General features: G+C 35.9%; 1 protein-coding gene across 1 annotated transcript in view; it reads right to left on the bottom strand.

Annotated features, from left to right (window-relative positions):
- Positions 1-5,565: 5,565 nt before the first annotated feature.
- LOC140156883 (E3 ubiquitin-protein ligase SHPRH-like) overlaps positions 5,566-19,917 on the bottom strand; it is a 41,814-nt gene continuing 27,462 nt past the window's right edge. Inside the window, 12 exon segments of the mRNA XM_072179900.1 lie at positions 5,566-5,830; positions 6,367-6,447; positions 7,468-7,646; positions 8,752-8,844; positions 10,520-10,612; positions 11,246-11,431; positions 12,108-12,278; positions 15,970-16,113; positions 16,492-16,696; positions 17,335-17,403; positions 18,341-18,517; positions 19,203-19,342. Coding sequence (XP_072036001.1) covers positions 5,710-5,830; positions 6,367-6,447; positions 7,468-7,646; positions 8,752-8,844; positions 10,520-10,612; positions 11,246-11,431; positions 12,108-12,278; positions 15,970-16,113; positions 16,492-16,696; positions 17,335-17,403; positions 18,341-18,517; positions 19,203-19,342 — 1,659 coding nt within the window. The 3' untranslated portion in view covers positions 5,566-5,709.

Genomic DNA, 19,917 nt, shown 5'->3' with positions numbered 1-19,917 from the left:
TTATCATTTACAATCTCACACAATTAGTGAATACATGCATTTGCATCAGATCTGCTTGAGGGATCGGTCACCCACCTTTACACAATATTTTTGCGAGTACATCAGACACACCAAATTGCATTCTGAACATGAGGATTGTCCTTCTGATATCCAGTAATTTAGATTTAAAAAAAAAAATGCGATATAATACATAATTTTATAGCAAATTATTCAAAATTTAAATTTTTTATATTTTAGATATTTAACAGTCCTTGAATATGTACTTAAAGTGTATGTAGCTGGGAGGAAAATCCGACCATCATTTGAAAATTGTGACTTTTTGTATTGATGATATAATTTTCCCCCCAAAAGACCTACGAAAATGTGCATCTTCAATACAAAAGGTCAAAATTTTCAAACAATGGTCGCCTTTTCCTCCGAGCTACATACACTTTAAGTATGTATCATTAGATTTATAAAGTTTACTTCAAGGATTGTCAAAAATATCAAATTTTTAATAATTTGCCATAAAATTGGTATTATATTGCAAGTTTCAAAAGATCTAAATTATTTGATATCATTAGGACATTCCTCATATATTCGGAATGTAATTTGGTGTGTCTGATGTGCTCTCAGGTCCCACAAAAAATACCGTGTAAATGTTGCTATTCGAGCCCTTAATGCAGTCATAATGTTGTATTTAAGGTTACTCCACTAGGTTAATTCACTATTTCGTCCAATTTTCAGGGGGTCTATTTTCTCCATTCATTCGCTTCTTTTAGTCCTTACTTTGCATGCAGCATGCATATTATTCTAACGAAGGAGCTCAAACAATACCATCTTATAGCGAGTGAACTACTGACTTCGGATTCCTGTAGCATATTTTGAAAAGGGTCATGAAACTATTCTTGTCTTTGCACACATTCGGTTATTCCAGTTGAAAACCATACACTGCCTATGGAAGTCACAGGGGGGTGTAGACTTCAAATAAAGTCACTCATTCAGGTAACCATTTGGAAGATTATGCATGTCTTCCATACGGGGTGTATGAATTTCAACAGCTCATTCCAATAAATCTGATGAGTTGGAGGAGAAGGTTTTAGACTATTCCATATTTCAGACAAGAACAAATGTTGCAAATTATGTATTCAAATGACTAAACCACAAAGAAACTTTGGCCTAGCTCCTGCATGCTCCAATGTATCAATCTAAAGTCAGTAGACCATTAGCTTTCAGCCCATGAGGGAAACCAAACTACAGGTATACAACATAACAGATCTAAAGGAATCACCTGTTCGTGCATACTTAATTGCACTGCCCACTTCATTTCTAAGGGAGTGGGACAGACTACAAAATATTTGTAAACAAAACCTTGTGACGGATCAGTATAAATAAATTTTCTGATGAGTGTAGAGACATTTTCCAATAAAAATGGATTCACTTTAGTGAGTACAAAAGTGATTACTTACATTGCTAATTAGCAATGTAAGTTACTAAGTTTAGTAACTTCTAAAATGATTACTAATTAAGTACAAAAATATTTGGTTTGTCAAGCACACCTTTAAGATCTAAAATATTTAAACAATTCAGTAAAAAACTATGAAAATGGAAGTTACATTTTATTTCCAGCTCCAGTGACACCTCATTAATTCCCACTCACCTTTGGATGTATTGTAATAGGTATTAGCATTTTACTTTGATAAATCAATATAGCGGACTATACGGCTAGTTTGCATGCCCCTCCAGTGAAAATTGGCCTAAACCTACCCAGGAAAATATGCATGAGATGTCGCTGGAGTTGGAACCGATACTAGGTTTACTGTTATTTTCAAAAAAACTTGCCCTGTTTTTGGTTAAATTAACAATTGCTTATGCCGGTTAGGGCTATGCTAAAAAACGGAATCTGTCAAAAAAGGGCAAGACTAGCTAGTAGCTATAGATAGTATAGATATGTGTTATCAAATATAGTTAATTACTTTTTTTTAATACAAAATATACATTTTTATCATGGTTTGTTTGCAGATCTCGATTTTAGAATTTTAAAGCTAGCAAATCCAATCCAAGATAACTACCGTATTCATTCCAATAAGCGCCCAGGGCGCTTAACAAAGTCATTTTGGGTGGGCGCTTATTTTATACCTGGTTTCCGTAATTTTTTCGTAAGGGCGTTTATTAGAGACAATTTTACATATGTTATAAAGGGCTCTGAGATGTTTTAATAGCTTTTCTGATGCAGAAAATGTATTGCAAGTTTACACAGGATTGTAGCCCTCCAGCTATTTCACTGTATCGATGTCTCTCTGTCACTTCAACATTAATGGCATTCTTTAGCAAATTGAAAATACCCTAGGTGGGCGCTTATTGGGGCATGGGCGCTTATTGGAATGAATATGGTACATGTTTTTTTTGAATGGCTTGAAATTTGGGCTTACAATGTCTTGTGAGCAGATTATGTATGCATCAGGTATCTATTTGAAGGTTATCTAAGATAACTACATGTTTTTGAATGGCTTGAAAACAGGTGGAAATGTAGGGCACCAATGCAACATATTGGGTACCACAGGCAATTGCCGTTAGGCCATCTTAATTAAATCCTGTGTCTCAAAGCTTGTGAGAAATTGAAAACCTAATGCGGAATGCGTTTTTTTTTATTGTATTTTTTCCTGTTTATTATTTTATGTGTCAGCACAGGAATTCGGACAAGAATTTCGTGCAAAATTACCCATTGTTGCAAATGTTGGAATAGACAAATAAAGTCACTGCTACAAACTATTATTCTTCTCTTTTAATGTTTTTGTGTCCAAAATTTGCAAAAAGATCTGAAACTTATGATCGAATATGAATTTTGAGTTTTATTTTTGCCTTTTTGTTTAAAAAAAATAAAAAGACATTGAAAAAAAAATTCTTGATTTTCAAAGAGGACTATGCCCACGATTTTACTAATGCGCATGGCAGTTTTGAGACACAGGATTTAATCAAGATGGCCTTAGTGCCTTTGGTTATTGAGGCTTTTTTGTATGACAACATGCAAACACCTGTTTTCTACATAGCCTGCAACTGGTTACTTGTATTACAAGCTAGATATCATGTACTGATTCAATCAGCACAAACACATCCATAACAAGCATTCTGTTTTGTCATTCCCACTCTATGTTGCACATCAATCTACATATCACAGCATTTAGGACACCCTTTCCAATTGACGACTTTTGTTAGTTGTATTTACCAACCAAACAGGTAATCTTTTTGAATATAATATAATTATATAGTTGACCATAGTTTTTCAATGCCTGAAACTACATGTTTTTGTACATAAGCATGATATCTAACATTAAATACAAGCGACCAACCCCATCCTCTGGCGGAATATTAGAGGCACCTTATGTGTACTACTACTCTTCCTCTACCATATATCCCGTACCTAACCCAAGGGTCTTCAAGTTTATTTGTGTGTGCCAAATACACCTTGTTTTGCTATGTTTACTGCACATTTCAGAGTTGGGGTCAAGAGTCAACCACCATTACAAAGTATGATCATAAAATGGTTAGAAGCCTTGTGTTCAAAAACTGACCACTGTCAGACAAACCCCTTCATATGTATAAATTAGGAAATGTTATTTTGTAGTCCTTGATGTACATACTACCAAAAACCAACTGCTCTTTTTCATGAACTATGATTTTTTTCATCAAACAACGGGTAAAAATATAGTCTGATATTGCAGACTGTGCATATATAGTAACCTGTACTGCATGTTTACTGCCTGTACACCTGGTCACAACTTTCTAGCCAAGTTTGGCAACATACGTATCCATAACATTGCTAATATTTGCTCAACAGACATGATTGACCCCTCATTGTTGTTGATATGTCATATTGGTTGCAGAATAAATGTAAAATGCATAAATTGAAAAGGTAATATAAAAATACTGATTAAAAATACTGATATTTGAGGTGTCATGTTTCATATTACTTGGCAGTGGTACGTCATGTAAAGTGGGTCATTTACAGTAAAATATTCTCCCAATTGCATTGTGCCACAATGGGAGCTGGAACAACAGCCATCAGGAAACAGTCAGACACACTTTTCCTGTGTGCCTTGAGGTAAGCATCATTCAGTTATACTGTAGCACAGACTAGCCACCTATATTATTGTATACTCAAAAGACTATCTTTGTGTACAAAAATATGAAAACTGGAAATGTAAATTTTCTTGTTACAAGCTGATTTATGTAATGGATGTGATTTCACGTTTTTGAATTTTCTTACATAGACACATTGTACAATGTACATAAAAGAAAATATTCATGCCCTTTACTTTCCACGGTAACTGTTTTGAGCACTAGCGGAAATTAATGTTCCATTTTTAAAGTATTTTGATTATTTCATAACATTTGCACTTGTTTTTCAAACACATATATTCCTCGATAGCTCACTAGTCTGCTCTTTTCCCTTTCAGTCATAAAAAGAATATTCTGGAACAAGGTGCATGGCCATTAATATTGTTACATAGCCGCCACCTGATGGTCATCCCAGCTCCTACGGACCCTTTACATGGTAATCTCTAAACAAGGGTCTACTTGCCAAGTCTATGTTGTTTTTTCATACACCTTTCATATACATGCATTAACCCTAACACGGCTAGGTACCACAGAATACCACAAGGTTAACCACAGCGCATGCACGAATCCCATGTGATGCAATGATGCAATCACCCTAAGTGCTATATGCTCAGGGAATCGCTGGGTTCTAAGGTTCGAATCCCAGGGGTACCAAGTGACTTCTTTATTCATCTTCTCTCCTATTTCATTTCTTTAACTTCAGATTACAAAAAGCAGTGTTAGGGTTAACTATTGCATGCATCTTGCTTAAATGTGTGAAAGGAAAGTGCAAAAACTATAACACACTTGAATTTGTATGTGTATGATGAACCTTGTTTTGTTAGCAAGATGGTGGATCCATGCAAAGGGTCAATCATGGCCCATTGCAAAAAAAAAAAATATTATGTGACATGATCTGATCCAATCAGACTAGAGTCAGAAATTTTGAAAATTAGTTATTACCATTTCTAACTTACTCAGTATCAATGCTTTACTGATGTTAAAATTACCTCATCCTTTGCATATTTTGTTGCAAAGTTATGAACCATGGTGCGTAAGCCTCTTCCCTTGTTTGCACTTATTTCTTATGTTTTTATTGAAATGTGCTCCTTATTTTTGCCTATATGTGACCATCCACCATGAAGTGGAAGTAAAGTCGGCTCTAGATCATTTTCTGTTCATTACAAATTTTGAAAGAATACACTTTCAGCTTTAAAATGACACCTCAACCAGCTTCATCAGACATCTGGAAGTTATGGGTCATCAAAGGTGAAATTCCTAATATAGTTTACATAGAAATCCATATACTGTTTTTGATTGTATCTCAAAATGGAAAATGCTGACTTTACCAACCAGTTTGTGGTGGATGGACACATATCACAATTTCATTATTGCCAACTTTGGTTAGATTGGATTGGTTGTATATATATATATATATTAAAATCTTTCCAAATCCATGATTAGCACACATCAGACATGTCATCTATCATCTCATCATATCATCTATCAGACATCTCAGCTTTCACTTGCTCCCTGTGCCACTTGGTCTGTGAGAAACATTGTTGCACATCACCCACACTCTGAATTGCATGTGGTCAAAATCACCAGCATAAACCAATGATATCCGGCATTTTAGGTTTCCTCATGGTCTGACCCACTTGAGTAGTGGTAGTTAGTTTGAGAGAAGAGTTGTTGTAGATCAGCTAGGGTCAGATTACCTGTGTCGGATTCAACAGCACTATCCATCGATGTACTGTGAGGATGAAAGTACAAAAATATTGTGTCAGATTCTTTTGGTTTCATTCCCTAAATAAATAATGCTAACAGGGTTCCTGCACCTTGAAGCCTTTAAAATTCAAGGACTTTTCAAGGACTTCCAAGGTCCAAAAGCAAAAGGACCTACCACAACACAGCTCCTCTCCACTCCCCCAAATTTGGTCAAAATTATACTTTAGGTAAAATTCCAGTTTTCAAGCACTTTCAAGGACTGTGTGCAAATTTCCAGGACTTTCTCAAGATTCAAATTCAAGGACCAAGGACCGTGGGAACCCTGTGCTAAAGTGTAAAATACTAGCACAAAACTATGAGCAAAATTTGAACCACATATCATTATGCTTGGTCTGTGACCCCCATTTGAGGCAATATATGTATTGGCTTAATTTGACCCACATAACATTACGCTTGGTCTGTGACCCCATTTGAGTCAATATCTGTATTGGCTTAATTTGACCCACATAACATTACGCTTGGTCTGTGACCCCATTTGAGTCAATATCTGTATTGGCTTACCTCATTGGATTAGCACTAAGCAAAGCCTGTAGTCTCTCCTCAATTGTGTCATGAACAAGGAATCTGTGCACCACAGTGGGCCTGTTTTAAAAAGAGATCAATAAATGGTTAAACTTTTGATATGATTTACATGAATGAAATTATGTTAGTTTTCTAAAAGATGACTCCATAGACAATGATATTAACAGCAACTCATTGGTATACAAACATCATGGAATTAGAGAATAAACATTAGGATTTTTTGTGTTTACTATCCTCTACCATGTGATAGGTGACAAACAGGTCCAATAATTTGATTAGTGGATGCTGGCACTACAATAAAATATTGGACCTGCCTGTCGTCTAGCAGACGGTAGAAGATAATAAAAACAAAAATTCATATTGTTTATTCTCATTCTTAGTCAGTTAAATATTATTTTAATAATTATAAACTATTTTATTGAGCAAAAAATTAAGTTATAAAAATACCCCTTATTCTAACATTAAATGGAATTTGTTTACAACCTCACATCTTCAGTTGCATGTACTGCAATCATTGGGTTCATTTATCCCCTACACCCTCGGGTGCGGGCTGTGGGCGAGAGTTGCTAATCATTGCGAAACCAGGGATGCGCAGTTCAAGATCAATTCAAGCTCTAATCCACCTAAATAAACTACTGTAAAAGCAGAAATTTTTGTGAGGTTTTTATTTTCGCGAATTTCGCGAGCGGACATAAAATCGCGAAAATAAAAACTCGCGAAATAACCTTTTGCATTAGGTTTCTATTGTATCAATATCAAAACCCCAAAATTTAATTCTCGTGCAATTGACAAAATCTTCAAAATCGCGAAAGTATCTTCTCGCGAAAATATTGACTTTTACAGTATTGCAGCCAGAATCAACTCCCCTAGTTTTGTATGTGTAGACTGGGAGAAATTATCTGCAAGTTCCTTGTCCAGGGAAATTTGAAGCGGACTCTCAAATTGACACTGCAGAAGTGCAATCTCGTACCGTCACACACCCCAGTTGAGCTAAATGGACAGCTAATTGAGTCCTCAACTCCAACAAATCCCTGCATTTCATAAAGACACTGTAAACTTTTATTTTGAGTAACATCCTACCTTGATTGGCCAATACGATGCACTCTTCCTACAGCTTGTAGCTCACTAGCTGGGTTTAGTATAGGTTCTACCAATAGCACATGGGTAGCCTCTATTAAATTCAGTCCATGACTGCCTGTGTGCACTGGTATGAGTAGTGCAGTGATGCCTGGCTCTTGCTTGAAGTCCATTAGGTTTGACTGTGAGATTTAAGAATAAATTGTAGTCATGGTTACGATGCTCTATTAACAGCAGTTTATAAAGTAGTAAGTGCCATTTGAAAGGCGCTATTAAAGAACTGAGGATGATGATGATGTTGACAATGACGTTGATGCTGACAAAGACAACGATGATGATGATGCTGGCAATGATGACAACAGCAGTCCATGGTCTATCACCCTCCTGGTATATTACTCTATGCAAGGTCTTCAGATTAATCCCTAAAAGTGCCACTTGCCAAGTATTGACAAAATGCAATTTAATTCTGATTTAGTTGATGTCACCTACAAATTACCATCACAATTCTAGCATGAAAGTTCATCTGTGTTGGTACACTTCATAATTAATTAAACTTATGATCTCAACACACACAAAGAAACATCCCTGTCTGTGTTTGCCTCCAAACGTGGACATTGTGTTTTGCTATCTAACCAAGGACGTGTGTATGATGTTTTCATCGCCTAACCGTTTACTAAAATGGGGGATTTTTTGTGTGTATAATACGAAACGAAATTTTAGCCATCACCCTGCGGACGGTAGTTTTTACACGTGTGGTCCTCGGTTTCAGGCAAATAGCGTTTAAAGCATCTAGCATGCATTTGAGGTCTTTTGCAGCAGTTTGAGACCGAGGACAGTCCTCGGTTGGAAGTAGGTCCACAGTTTAGGGTGAAAAATCTTGTGTGTGTCCTCGTTTGTCGGCAAACACATACGCAGGTACGTCTTAACTTTGCGTTGAGATCATAGATTTAAATAATTAATTATCATACATGTAACTCTACTCTCTTGAAGTACACTTGTCCTAGTGTAATTTGACCATAAGGGTTCGCTGGCCCTTGTAGGGATGTGAAGCTTAGATTTTAATGCAGTGCCAGTAACATTACATATGATTGCAGTGAATATGGTGATATGTTATCTAAGTTCTGATGTCCAAGATAAATGACAAATGTTGCAGAAGTATAGGATAAAGTGAATTCTGATATACAGCAGCAACTTATGGACAAAAATCCAAATCAAACAAATAACAGATGAATAATTAGGTTTAGTACCCAATTAAGTCTCCATATTTAGTAGCTTGCATATCTTTACCTGAAATAGCCTATGTCCTGGTTGACTGATGCTTCTATATTCTACTTTGTTTTCTCTCAACGCTCTACCAATGATATCCAGCACATCAACCCACTGTGAGGAGAAAAAAGAAGAGTAATGTTTCAACGTACTACAAGGTGGAGTAAATACAGACTACCTTGCACATATGTGTCTTAGAAGCAGGGTAAATGTCTTTGAAGTTTCATTTCTGGTTTTAAGGGTTAGCAGTGGGACAAGGATTAGGGTTAAGATAATGTTTAGGTTAGGGTTAGAAAAAGGTAGGAGTCATGACAGGTACCGTAAAATGGGGTAACTTCGGTCTGCGGGGTAACTTCGGTCGGTCAAATATATATTTTTAAATGGTCATATTTTCGTACAGCAATATTGTTTTTGGTCATATTTGGTATCAATTTGTTAAGAAATATATTTGGAAGAAATAATAGTCGCTCATGTCCAATTTCCTCGAAATTTACGAAAAAATCTGGATTTTTGACCAAAATGAGCATTTTTTACATTTTTTCAGAAAAATAAAAATTGATATTTGTGAGCAAAATGTGTGCTTGATTAATTTTGCAAGGGGTCAAATGTGACAAAAAATAACAACTTGCCCATTTACAGCGAAGTTCAATTTTTTTGATTTTTTTCTCTTCATGGAATGTAATACTCTGACCAAAGTTGCCCCAAATGCGGGGTAACTTTGGTCAGGCTATTTTCAACCCCTAGAGCACCCTTACAAAATTATTTAAAAATCTTTTTGAACTTCAAGGTGTAGAATGGAACCCTAATGTCATAAAAAAGAGATAATTAGAAATGTAATGGGTTTTGTTTGGAAGCAGTGGTTTAAAAACTCTGAAAAGTGCCCAAAGTTACCCCATTTTACGGTACTGTCGGAATAAAGATAAAGAGTTGTGTTTATGGGTTAGGTTATTAGATAAAGAGTACTCGAATAAAACCATGAAACAGCCTGGGCTTCCAGAACATTTTTTGCTGTGACAAAAATGCCCTGATCTACAACATAAAACTATGTGATATGTTTGCTTGTTTATTTGCATGCTTGCAAGAACCTAAAAGTGGACCTATATTTACACCAAATTTCCAAGAAATTGGACCCATTTTTATACCATATATTTTTTATACCAAATTTAACACAATTTTGCAAAGGTTTTACAAAATTTCAAAATAATTTTGAAATTTAGGCTCCAGTCACGTTACAATGGCTTTTTTTTCTTCAAAAAATTAGAATAAATTGCCCATTTTTATACCAAAATTTACCTAGTTCAAAGGTCAATTGTATTTTTATTTCTATTTATTACTTTTTTGTTCTTTTCAGTAAACATGTGACCCCCAAATTGGTGTGCGACCCACTCACCACCCACAGTTTGGGAAGCTCTGCCATAAAGCATTTACTTCCATATCAGTGCTTACAAAAATTACAATCTTTTTGTTTCAAATCCTACAAAGCATGGATAGTGATTTATAAGGCTACAAATACTGAGAGTACTTTGGTTGCCTCATTGTAGTCAATTATATCCAAGGTATCCTATCAAAAAAGTTGGAAAACTGTATTATCACCTGTAAGAGATGGTTGTTACAGCTTACAGCTTGACTGAATGTTTACCATTTCACATATCAAAAACACTTTTCCCAATGACCAAGCAGCCACCCAAGATACGAATTTGTAAATCAATTCACAATACCACTGATGTTCACCTTTTTCTAAACACAACAAATAAATAATAATACGACAGACAATACAAATACTACTTACAGTTGAGAATACAAGAGCCTTTGCTGTTGGATCCTCCAGTCTGATTTGAATCAAAGCTTTGACTATAGCTTCTACTTTGGTGGAATGACTTCCCTGAAAAAATAATAAAGATAAAAACACATGATTTCAACATTTTGCAAGCCAATGTCACACAAACATTTATTCATATTTTAATACTTTTGTAGCATAATACAACAAATAAAATAAAATAAGTTTTCTTACATTGGAATCTAACATTTATAAGACAAGGGGGCTAAAAACTTCCAACACTCGTTTACAGGGATGTAAATGGGCAACATATCCATTTCCTGAAAATCCATCTGGTCCTTGGACAGGTGGCATCCGGGGAATACATTGCAGGGCATCACCCCCTCCAAAAAAAGTTTTTTTGGCTCTTTTTATGACAAGTTATCATCATCCAATTCCGGAAATGGACATTTTTTTATGGCCAAATTTTCGGAATTCCGACAATTACATCCCTCAGTTTATGTCGATTTATAACGGGAACTCATTGTAAAGTTAGGACAAGTAAAGAATACTCAAAACTAAATGACAGGTTATTTACGATAGAATGGTTTAAAAGGTTTGTGAAACAAATCCAAGTTTAGGAATTACATGATTAGGTGGACAGGTATATGATATTTAAGTAAACTTTATACCAAACTTTTTATGTCTCTTAATTTTAAAAACAAGGGCATGTTCATGAACAAAGAGCTCTTACAATACCTTCAGTTTAATTTCACTGCTGTCTGATTCTCCTTGCTCCTGAGTCACAGTGCTCACATATGACACTTCTTTCATCGCTGTGGGAGTACGACAAATTGGGCAGCGGAAACGTCCAAACATGTGTCGCTTAATGAGGACCTCTATGCAGTCTTTGCAGTAGCAATGACCACATGTTAATACTGACCACTGTAAAAGTAACACAAGTGATGGTTATAGGCATGGGACAGACGACTTGTATAACAGGTTACAGGTCGATAGTCCAAAAGATTATTAATACGAAAACCCAATAGCTTGGTTATTAATCTGTTATTAACCCTAACCCTTACCCTAACTTAAGTTCCAACCCTAAACATAATATTAACCCTAACCTAAAACCTAACCATAACTCTAATCCTAACACTAAGCCTATCCCTAAGACTAACACTAATGTTAACCCTAATCTTATCCCTAATCTTAAATGTCATAAACCCTTACTCTAATCCTTTCTGGACTAATGACCGTTCAGAAAATTGGGATGTTCCTTTTAAAACCCATAAGGCATGTCCACTAAAACCAACCATAGTTAGGTTATGTCCACACCAAAAGTGGAAGACCTGTGACCACAAATCATGCAATAACAACAGTTTACAAATTTCCTCCCAAGATGCTAAAGTACTGTTACTCAATTTCTACCTGTCAGATAAATAATCAGTAAGGACAAACTTTTATATTACATGTAGTACTTGCCAATATCCCTTTCACATCCTGAACATGGTTTATTGGATTCTGTCCACACTCTTGGTCCTCCGACTTGACAAATTCCCGAAGTAAAGTAATCCAATTGACCAAGCTTTTGATAATTCTTGGCATTGATAATACTTACACTACTTCCAAGATCCCTGGCACATATTGGACATGGCTCTGGGTTCTGACCACCATCTTGGTCTTCTGACTTGGCCAGATTCTCCAAGTAAACCAACTGACCAAGCTTTCTCCTCATCTCATGCTTGGCAACAACCTGATCATTCAGAAGCTTCTGTCTTTGTTGATCCAACTAATTATAGGAACAAAAGTAAATATACAGCTTGACCAAGGAAAACAACTATTGTCTGTCCAATTAACTTAGACACCCAGTTTTTGTTACTTATTTGAAAAAATATGCACTTTCTAAGAAAGTCATGAAAGAAAAGTGTTAACATTTGCTGAGACCTAACAGGATTTGTGTGTTTCCAAAGCATTGAATGAGAGTTTACCTGAAATTCTATTGAAATTGGAAGGTTTTTCTCAACACTTTAAAAATAATCTGGTAGAAGTTGGGTACCATTATTTTGGAAGGTCATACGGATTTGTAGGTGTGGTGATTTTGGATTGTGAATGGATGAATAGAAAATTAATTATACTCCTCACCAAAAACATTTGTTCAATATAATTCAGTTCATAAAATGCAGACAGTGTTTCTTAATGGTATAATTATTCTTAGTGTATTAACTCAGTGATCCTAGCTATCCCTCAACCAATTACAACAATTCGACGCTGTGTTTGAATCTTTTTCTGCGCATGCTTGTTGCTTGGCCCAATTCTATAATAAATACAAATTGTATGCCCTATGAATGTTCTGATGTTATCGGTGAGGAGTATAATCCACAATACACTCCAGACGCATAGTAACTTGCCCTACCATTTGTTATAATGCATCAACTGTGACATCTTTTGAGTTATAGAGGCAGAGATGCCACCAGTAGTTGTCAAAAAAATCTGAAAAGGCGAACGGAGGGAGCGAAGCGACCGGAGTATCGCCCCTCACGGCCGGGGGTCCAGGGGCCCGCTCAAGGGCCCCTGGCACACCGACACCGCCTGGCTAATAATTATTTGGTGCAGAAGGGACACTAAAATGAATACACGGGATCGATACACGTGAATTGCTGTGCGATTTTGATATCAGACGAAAATCTTCTGATACCGGGTTAGAAAATGATGAATATCTCCCGTCATGATTTTTTTCTCAAGAAACCAGATTTGGTCTCATAAACTTGGAAATACGTGTTGAACAGATATGATAGTCGCTAGAATGCGCTTTGAAAATTGGCCGTGCGCTTTGAACTCAAAATTTGACCATTTTATATTGCGTTGGTCCTGTTATGGACTACAGCGTGCAGCGTGTAGTACAGCTGCACTCACTGTAGGCAGTATAAAAGTCGATGACCATTGACCTCAATGGGGTATACAAGCTTAATCACGCACAACCAAGATCGATTACCCGGCTATTGTGAGTAGCCTTAGTTATGTCCCTCGACTAATTATTAGTTTAAAAGAGCTTTAAAGGTTTGAACCAAATGGCTAATCGTGGCTGTGGATTTAACCTACCATGGCGATTCCTGCCATGAAGATATAGGGTCGAAGACACTGTGCCTGGTGGGGTCCAGGGGCAAGGCCCCTGGTGGGGGTCTAGGGGGCGAAGCCCCCCGAAGCCAGAGGGTTTCTGTACATTCTGAGCTACAGGAGAGGCCATTTCTGAGGGTTAAATACATTCCAAGAATGATTACAGTGATTTGCGAAACTGCAAAATTCGGAAGAGTTGTACCCACATGTCATGCATTGACTATTAATAATAAGTATTATAAGCTTACATATCTGGAAGTTTCAGTTTTCTCATGTATGTAGAGAAGAAGTCTCCGTTTATATCTTTCTCCTCTAACCACTGCCAATTAAATCTGTCTCGTATATCCTTTTCAATCTCCGCCAAATCGTCCTCACGAGTGACAAAATTCATTTTTTTGACGACAATTTTCACTTCGATTTTCAATCAGTTCCGTAGCCTCGCTCATTGCTTGCCGGTTGCAGCGCATACTCCGGTATCTGTTTCGAGTCTGTACTCGAGACCAAGTATATACAAACAGTCTCTTTCCAAGAGTCGGAAGGAACGTATTGCGTACATACGTAGTGCGATCCAACGACATGTATTATTGATCAAGAGATGGAAATTTCACTTCACGATTCTAACAAGAATTTCTTTTTTAAAAAAAAGGTGCTCCGTTCGGAAAAAATAAAAAATAATAAAATCAGAATTTTAATTTTTTTAAAATCGGAATTTTAGTGAGGATTTCTAAAAAATCGGAATTCCGATAAAAATCGGAAAAGTGGCATCTCTGTAGAGGTTGTGCATGAAAGCTCATAAAATTATTGATTGGCTCCAAACAAAGGATTTGAACCGGTGTCCTTCACCGTAATCATGGCGCAGTACAGTCCATTCAATCAAATATTGTTATCAACCTATTTGATCGTAGTGTATTTGTTATGTGTGTGAGACGTACTCTCGCGGTAGATTGCAATCATGCTTTTGTTGAATGCATTTGAGTAGTCCGCCATATTTAAGGTATGATACGTCATATGCACAACCTCTATTGTGAATTAGTAAAAGCATCTATCTTTGTATTGCATCGATGATAAGGAACAAAGAAAAAAGGGCGGTATTACTGATCAATATGCATGGTTACATTGTTCAAACACCCCTTATTGTAAATAGATTATCCCATCAAAAGTTTCAAGTCATTAGGAATATTCGCCTGGACCCAGATATCTTGCTGTAAATCGGTCAAAATTGAATAAAAGTAGACATGGAAAAATATTTTGTCATCGCTTTACTAATAATTTCTGTTAGGTCTAACATGACTTTTTGCCAAAGTGAAAACTTTTCGAAATAAATTCATAACCTCATTAATATACGCAGCAAGTGCGATCCAATCACAGATAATAACTTTTAAATACGCGGACGCAAATGCAGGTCATTGAAAAAGTATAATGACCGCGTCTCGTGACGTAGCTAAAAGTACGCTCTACAATGACTGTGTTACGTGACGTGTTACGCGTTCGAACAATTTACGCGGACGCTGGTCGCCGTATTTGGATATGCATGATTGCGTGCTAGTGTGATTGGTCGCTAGCGGTATTTCCTTAATGGGCTATTCGATTGTTTACAGGGAAAACGACAGATAAAGTTAAAATTGTGTTCTGTTTTCAAATTAAAAGAAGAAAATGTGATGTAAATTGAATTAAAAAAGTGAAAAGTGACGGTTATGAATGAGGTTAAAGAATGTATTACTTTTAGTAATTTATGTGAAGATGTGTACTCCAATGCCTTCACATAAGAAATACTCCCACAAGAGAATATTAAACATTAGTCATGCTGTTCAACTATCTTGATCTAAATCTTCTCTACCTAATCCCAAACTTCATAAAATCACAGACAGTCAGCCACTGATTAATAATGTAACAGAAGCATTTTGTTGTTGGATTAGAAATCATAGATGAACACCCATACCCCAAAGAAAATAACCAAATTGAGCATGTAGCACATACATAAGAAACTTGCATTAATTATGTAGTGAAGTAACTCTACACTTGACCAGTATGGGGTGGACAGGCAGATTTAACTTTGTTATCAAGGCAAGCAACAGGTGCACTGCCAACAGCAACAAGCCGGAGAGAGGGCCTAGATCTTGTGTGAGATACAAGTAAATATATGAGTTCCAACAGGGTTTAACAGGACACAGGTTTAGAGTTATGCACAAAACTTTCGATACAATATCATCTTCAGTGTGTTAATACTACAATCTACACTCTACAACAGCAATCACAGAAATGACTGCAATATTTAACCTTACACAACTACTACAGGTACTACAAAATGATGAAATCAAGTTATAAGTGAGAACTGAAATGAAGAACTTGTGATAATCTTTTATTACCTCATATGGTTCTATAATGTATGGCTGTGATGCTTTGTCTATCTCTTCATCTGGTCCACGTAATCTAAGCCTCATTGTTGCCATCTCTAACTCATCTAAGGCAGCCACACGGTCACGTAATGCTACATACACGGCTCGTAGACACTGCAACAGGGATAAACAAACACATATGTACCTTCTTGAGCATGGAAGTTAATGTTTCAAGGCATCTCCTCTCTAATATGTCACACTACAATAAGTAAAAGCGATGCTCATTATGGCATAAACAGATTTCTTTCTTTCTCCCCCCCTTTTTTCCCCAGATAATTTTATAAGAATATTAAAAACTTGCACCGGATTGTGCTAGACTTTTGTGATTCTTAGTGTCAGAAAACAAAAGTTGAGGATAACCTTTAATCATGTCAATATTATTCAAAATACTACATTTTTGACCACAGCCTGAATGGTACAGAATGAATCAAACAAAACAAAGCGTAAAAAATGTACAATGTGAACGTTTGAATCATGAAAATAACTCTTTACCTTGAACTCTTTCTTCTGTTGTTCCAGAAGTTGCATATGTACATTGGAGTACTCCAACATGAGTGAGTCACCACCAACTTGCCGCATGAATACCTGGACGACACGTAGAGCACGCTCAGTCTGACTGGCAGCCCATGTACCCCGAGGTCGGTTGAGACCATATTGAACATCATCCTGATTGGTGTGGTCCATATCTATAAGATCTCTGTTCAAATAACAATACAATATTTAACTTGCTTGGTTCAATTTACACAAGTGTTTGAAATAAATTAGAAACAACAACAAAATATAGATGGTATTTCTGAAGTTTGTTAGGCTTATAATTGGCAAAAATTACTAGGTTTTTATTACTTCGCACGTCAATCATGCATTACGCATTGCACATAAGCGTGCACGCCATTCTATATCAATACACAATGTTATGAGCCTCAATTTTGCAACAATTAGAAGCTGAACAAGCTTAGATAGATTCTCAGATTTATGAATTTTCAAAAATATGTAGCAAACTTTTAGAGTAAAGTTAAAATCTGGGGAAAATATATCAGTTATATTCAAGTATTCAGTTAGTTTCATCATTTCAAATTTATTCAGAATACACATAAAATACAAATATATTGAAAAGAAAAACCCTTTATATATATCTAAAAAAGTAGTAACGGTTGCCTTTTCCAGAGGTCTATACTTTGAATTTGTATCTTAAAAAGTATTACATTTACTGAATATAACAAACACATAATGACTGCAAGTGACTGTCAATGACATCATTGTACTACTGTGTAGTTTCTATCAATGCATTCTTGCATAACATGTAAAATCGTGGAGCAAATGTACAGTAAATCTTACCTTTCTTTGAACGAGAAGAGTCTCATCTCATATTCAACCAGCTGACGATCTAACTTGCAATATTCACAGCTAAATCAAACAAATAAAAATGAAAATCAAAGTTTATTTCAATTGATTAATTCTTAGGTTTCTTGCATCAATTCATACAAATATTGAGACACTTCATTTCTAACATAATTTTTTTTAAATGTGACTAATAACAGGGAGTTATGATCCTGAATTTATACACCATAAATATCCCACATTAACTTGTCAGATCTTGTTACAAGGTGAAAACTTTGTGTTGAATAAAAAAAGCAAATGTGACATTAAATAGTACCGAAGAACTGTTGAATTTTTGAGAAAGACAATAAGGCAAGATCTTTACTTATATGAATTTTAAGGAATGACGCCAACTGGCAATAGGTTTATAGGGGTACTGGCATGATATGGAAAGTAGAAGCACCAACAGCAATTGTCATATGCATCTTTTCCATTATGTGTCCATGAATACTGAACCATGTTTCGGCGCAGTTTCAAATCACTAGCATTTGCTCAAAGCGCTGGCGTACACATGTACATGCTGAAAGATGCCACATAGGTATGCGCGCGAAAAACAGCTGCTTTAATGCATTGACGTCTCTGCCACATCAGGGTGAAAAATGGTAAAGCATATATTTATTTTATTCAGAGTATCACAAGATGCCAGAAAAATGGCAAACTTAATGAAAAAACATAATTTTGACTTGCAATGCACTGTATCTGAAAAAGTTTGCTGTGTGTTTACAATATTCTTTCCAAAAATCATTGGCAGAAGAGCAAGACTATCTACAATAATCTTTCATTCTTGTAATGCTATTATGCTGGTTTCATTCCACCATGCCGCTTGCCGCTGAGCGGCGTGGCGCAAGCGCATTGCAGACAAATGGACACAATTAAGGCTTGTAATTGGTTGATACGTCATGCTGCGTGCCGCAGTGGTAAGCGTCAGGAAAGTCTGACAGGGGCATTAGTCTGAAGTACTTACTTGTTTTTCTTTTTGCCTTGCAATGGCCTGAGATGACAGTCTATACACTTAGCTAGTGTGGCCTGGTCAATAGGAACATTCAGTTCCTCTAGTTTATTGCATACTGTGTCTCTTGATTCCTTCATTTCATCCAGCTGCTGGCTAAGAACAAACTGGAGACCACGAACATCACGGAATCTGACAAAGGAAAATACAACATTAACAATTATTTTGGGTCTTCACTATAATATGATCCTCAGCAGTAATAACTATTTAAAAGAAACAAAAAAACAAAACATCATTTTGTTTCACTGCTGAATGAAGTATTTTAACTTTTACTATTGTTTTCCACTTCAGTATATCTGTGGCTGTCCTATGGCATATGCATCCACAAATTATGTATAAAATAATAATAATTCATCCTTATGCTGTCAGAAAATGTGTTTTTTTTTGCACACTGTTTTTTATTTTTAAAAACATATTTATATATTTTTTTGCATTACATTATATTCTATAAAATAAAACAAACGAAGATGGGAAACAGTTGTACATTATATTCTATGATGTGTGAAAAGAATGTTTGAAGCTTATTTGTTCAAAAGGTTATCTTTTTTTAATGTCATTGTGGTTAACTGGGGTCGTACACAAATTATACACAACTTTTGACATATAATCCGGGACTGATTTTTCATTATCACCAATAGGGAACGCATTCTCAAATGCATTTTTAGATTATTTGCAGCCCATTGCAATATTCAAAATGCAGGGAAGGTCCCAAGTTCCCAGGAGTCCCCATTTGGAATTTCAAGTTTCTTAAGAATTTAAAGTTTCATACAACATCCCTGTTTGAAGGTGATTACAAACACAAGTGCACACATCTTACCTGTTACAGAAGTTGAGGAAGTCATCAGATCCTGCCCCTGAGCTGAGTTCATTCTTGACTCTTAAACACAACTCTTCATCATAGCCTTGTCCCATTGCCCACACAAGGCCATCTAGCCACCAGGGACAGTCTTCATCATACTTAATGACAAACACAATGGAATCGACAATAAGAAGAGAAAATTGACAAATATTAATACATTCCTGGAACCAAGTTGCCAATCAGAATAGATGTTAGAAAGATATGCAGGTATTGAAGTGTCTATTTTGGTGGATTCACAACCAGCGGTTGCTGGTGTTGTTGGTGAGAGGCCAATATACAAAGTGTATTATGGGAAAATGTCGACATCCATATAGTGTCCGTGCATCGTATTATGAATCACAAGAATTGCAAAGTGTGTAGAACACTGTTTGCAAATGTGTAAGGCTGATTAATTTTCCTTGGAGGTGGATGCATTTATATTGACATATATAGTGAAAATTTTATTATAAATAAATTATGCTGAAGCATTAGTGCAGTAAAGTTTGTTCAACATGTATCTCAATAATTTCTTTCCCAATCATCACATGTTAATTAACAAAGACCAGAAAATTACATACTTGTTTTGCTTTATGAAGTTAAGGTGGTACTACAACCCTTGATAAATTTGTGACTATTTTTGCATTTTTCTCAAAAAATAATAACACACTGGTAACAAAAGTTATGTATATTATAG

This window comes from Amphiura filiformis, chromosome 7 (assembly GCF_039555335.1).
Source record: "Amphiura filiformis chromosome 7, Afil_fr2py, whole genome shotgun sequence".
NCBI classification, from domain to species: domain Eukaryota; kingdom Metazoa; phylum Echinodermata; class Ophiuroidea; order Amphilepidida; family Amphiuridae; genus Amphiura; species Amphiura filiformis.
This window is presented reverse-complemented; position numbering and strand designations above follow the sequence as displayed.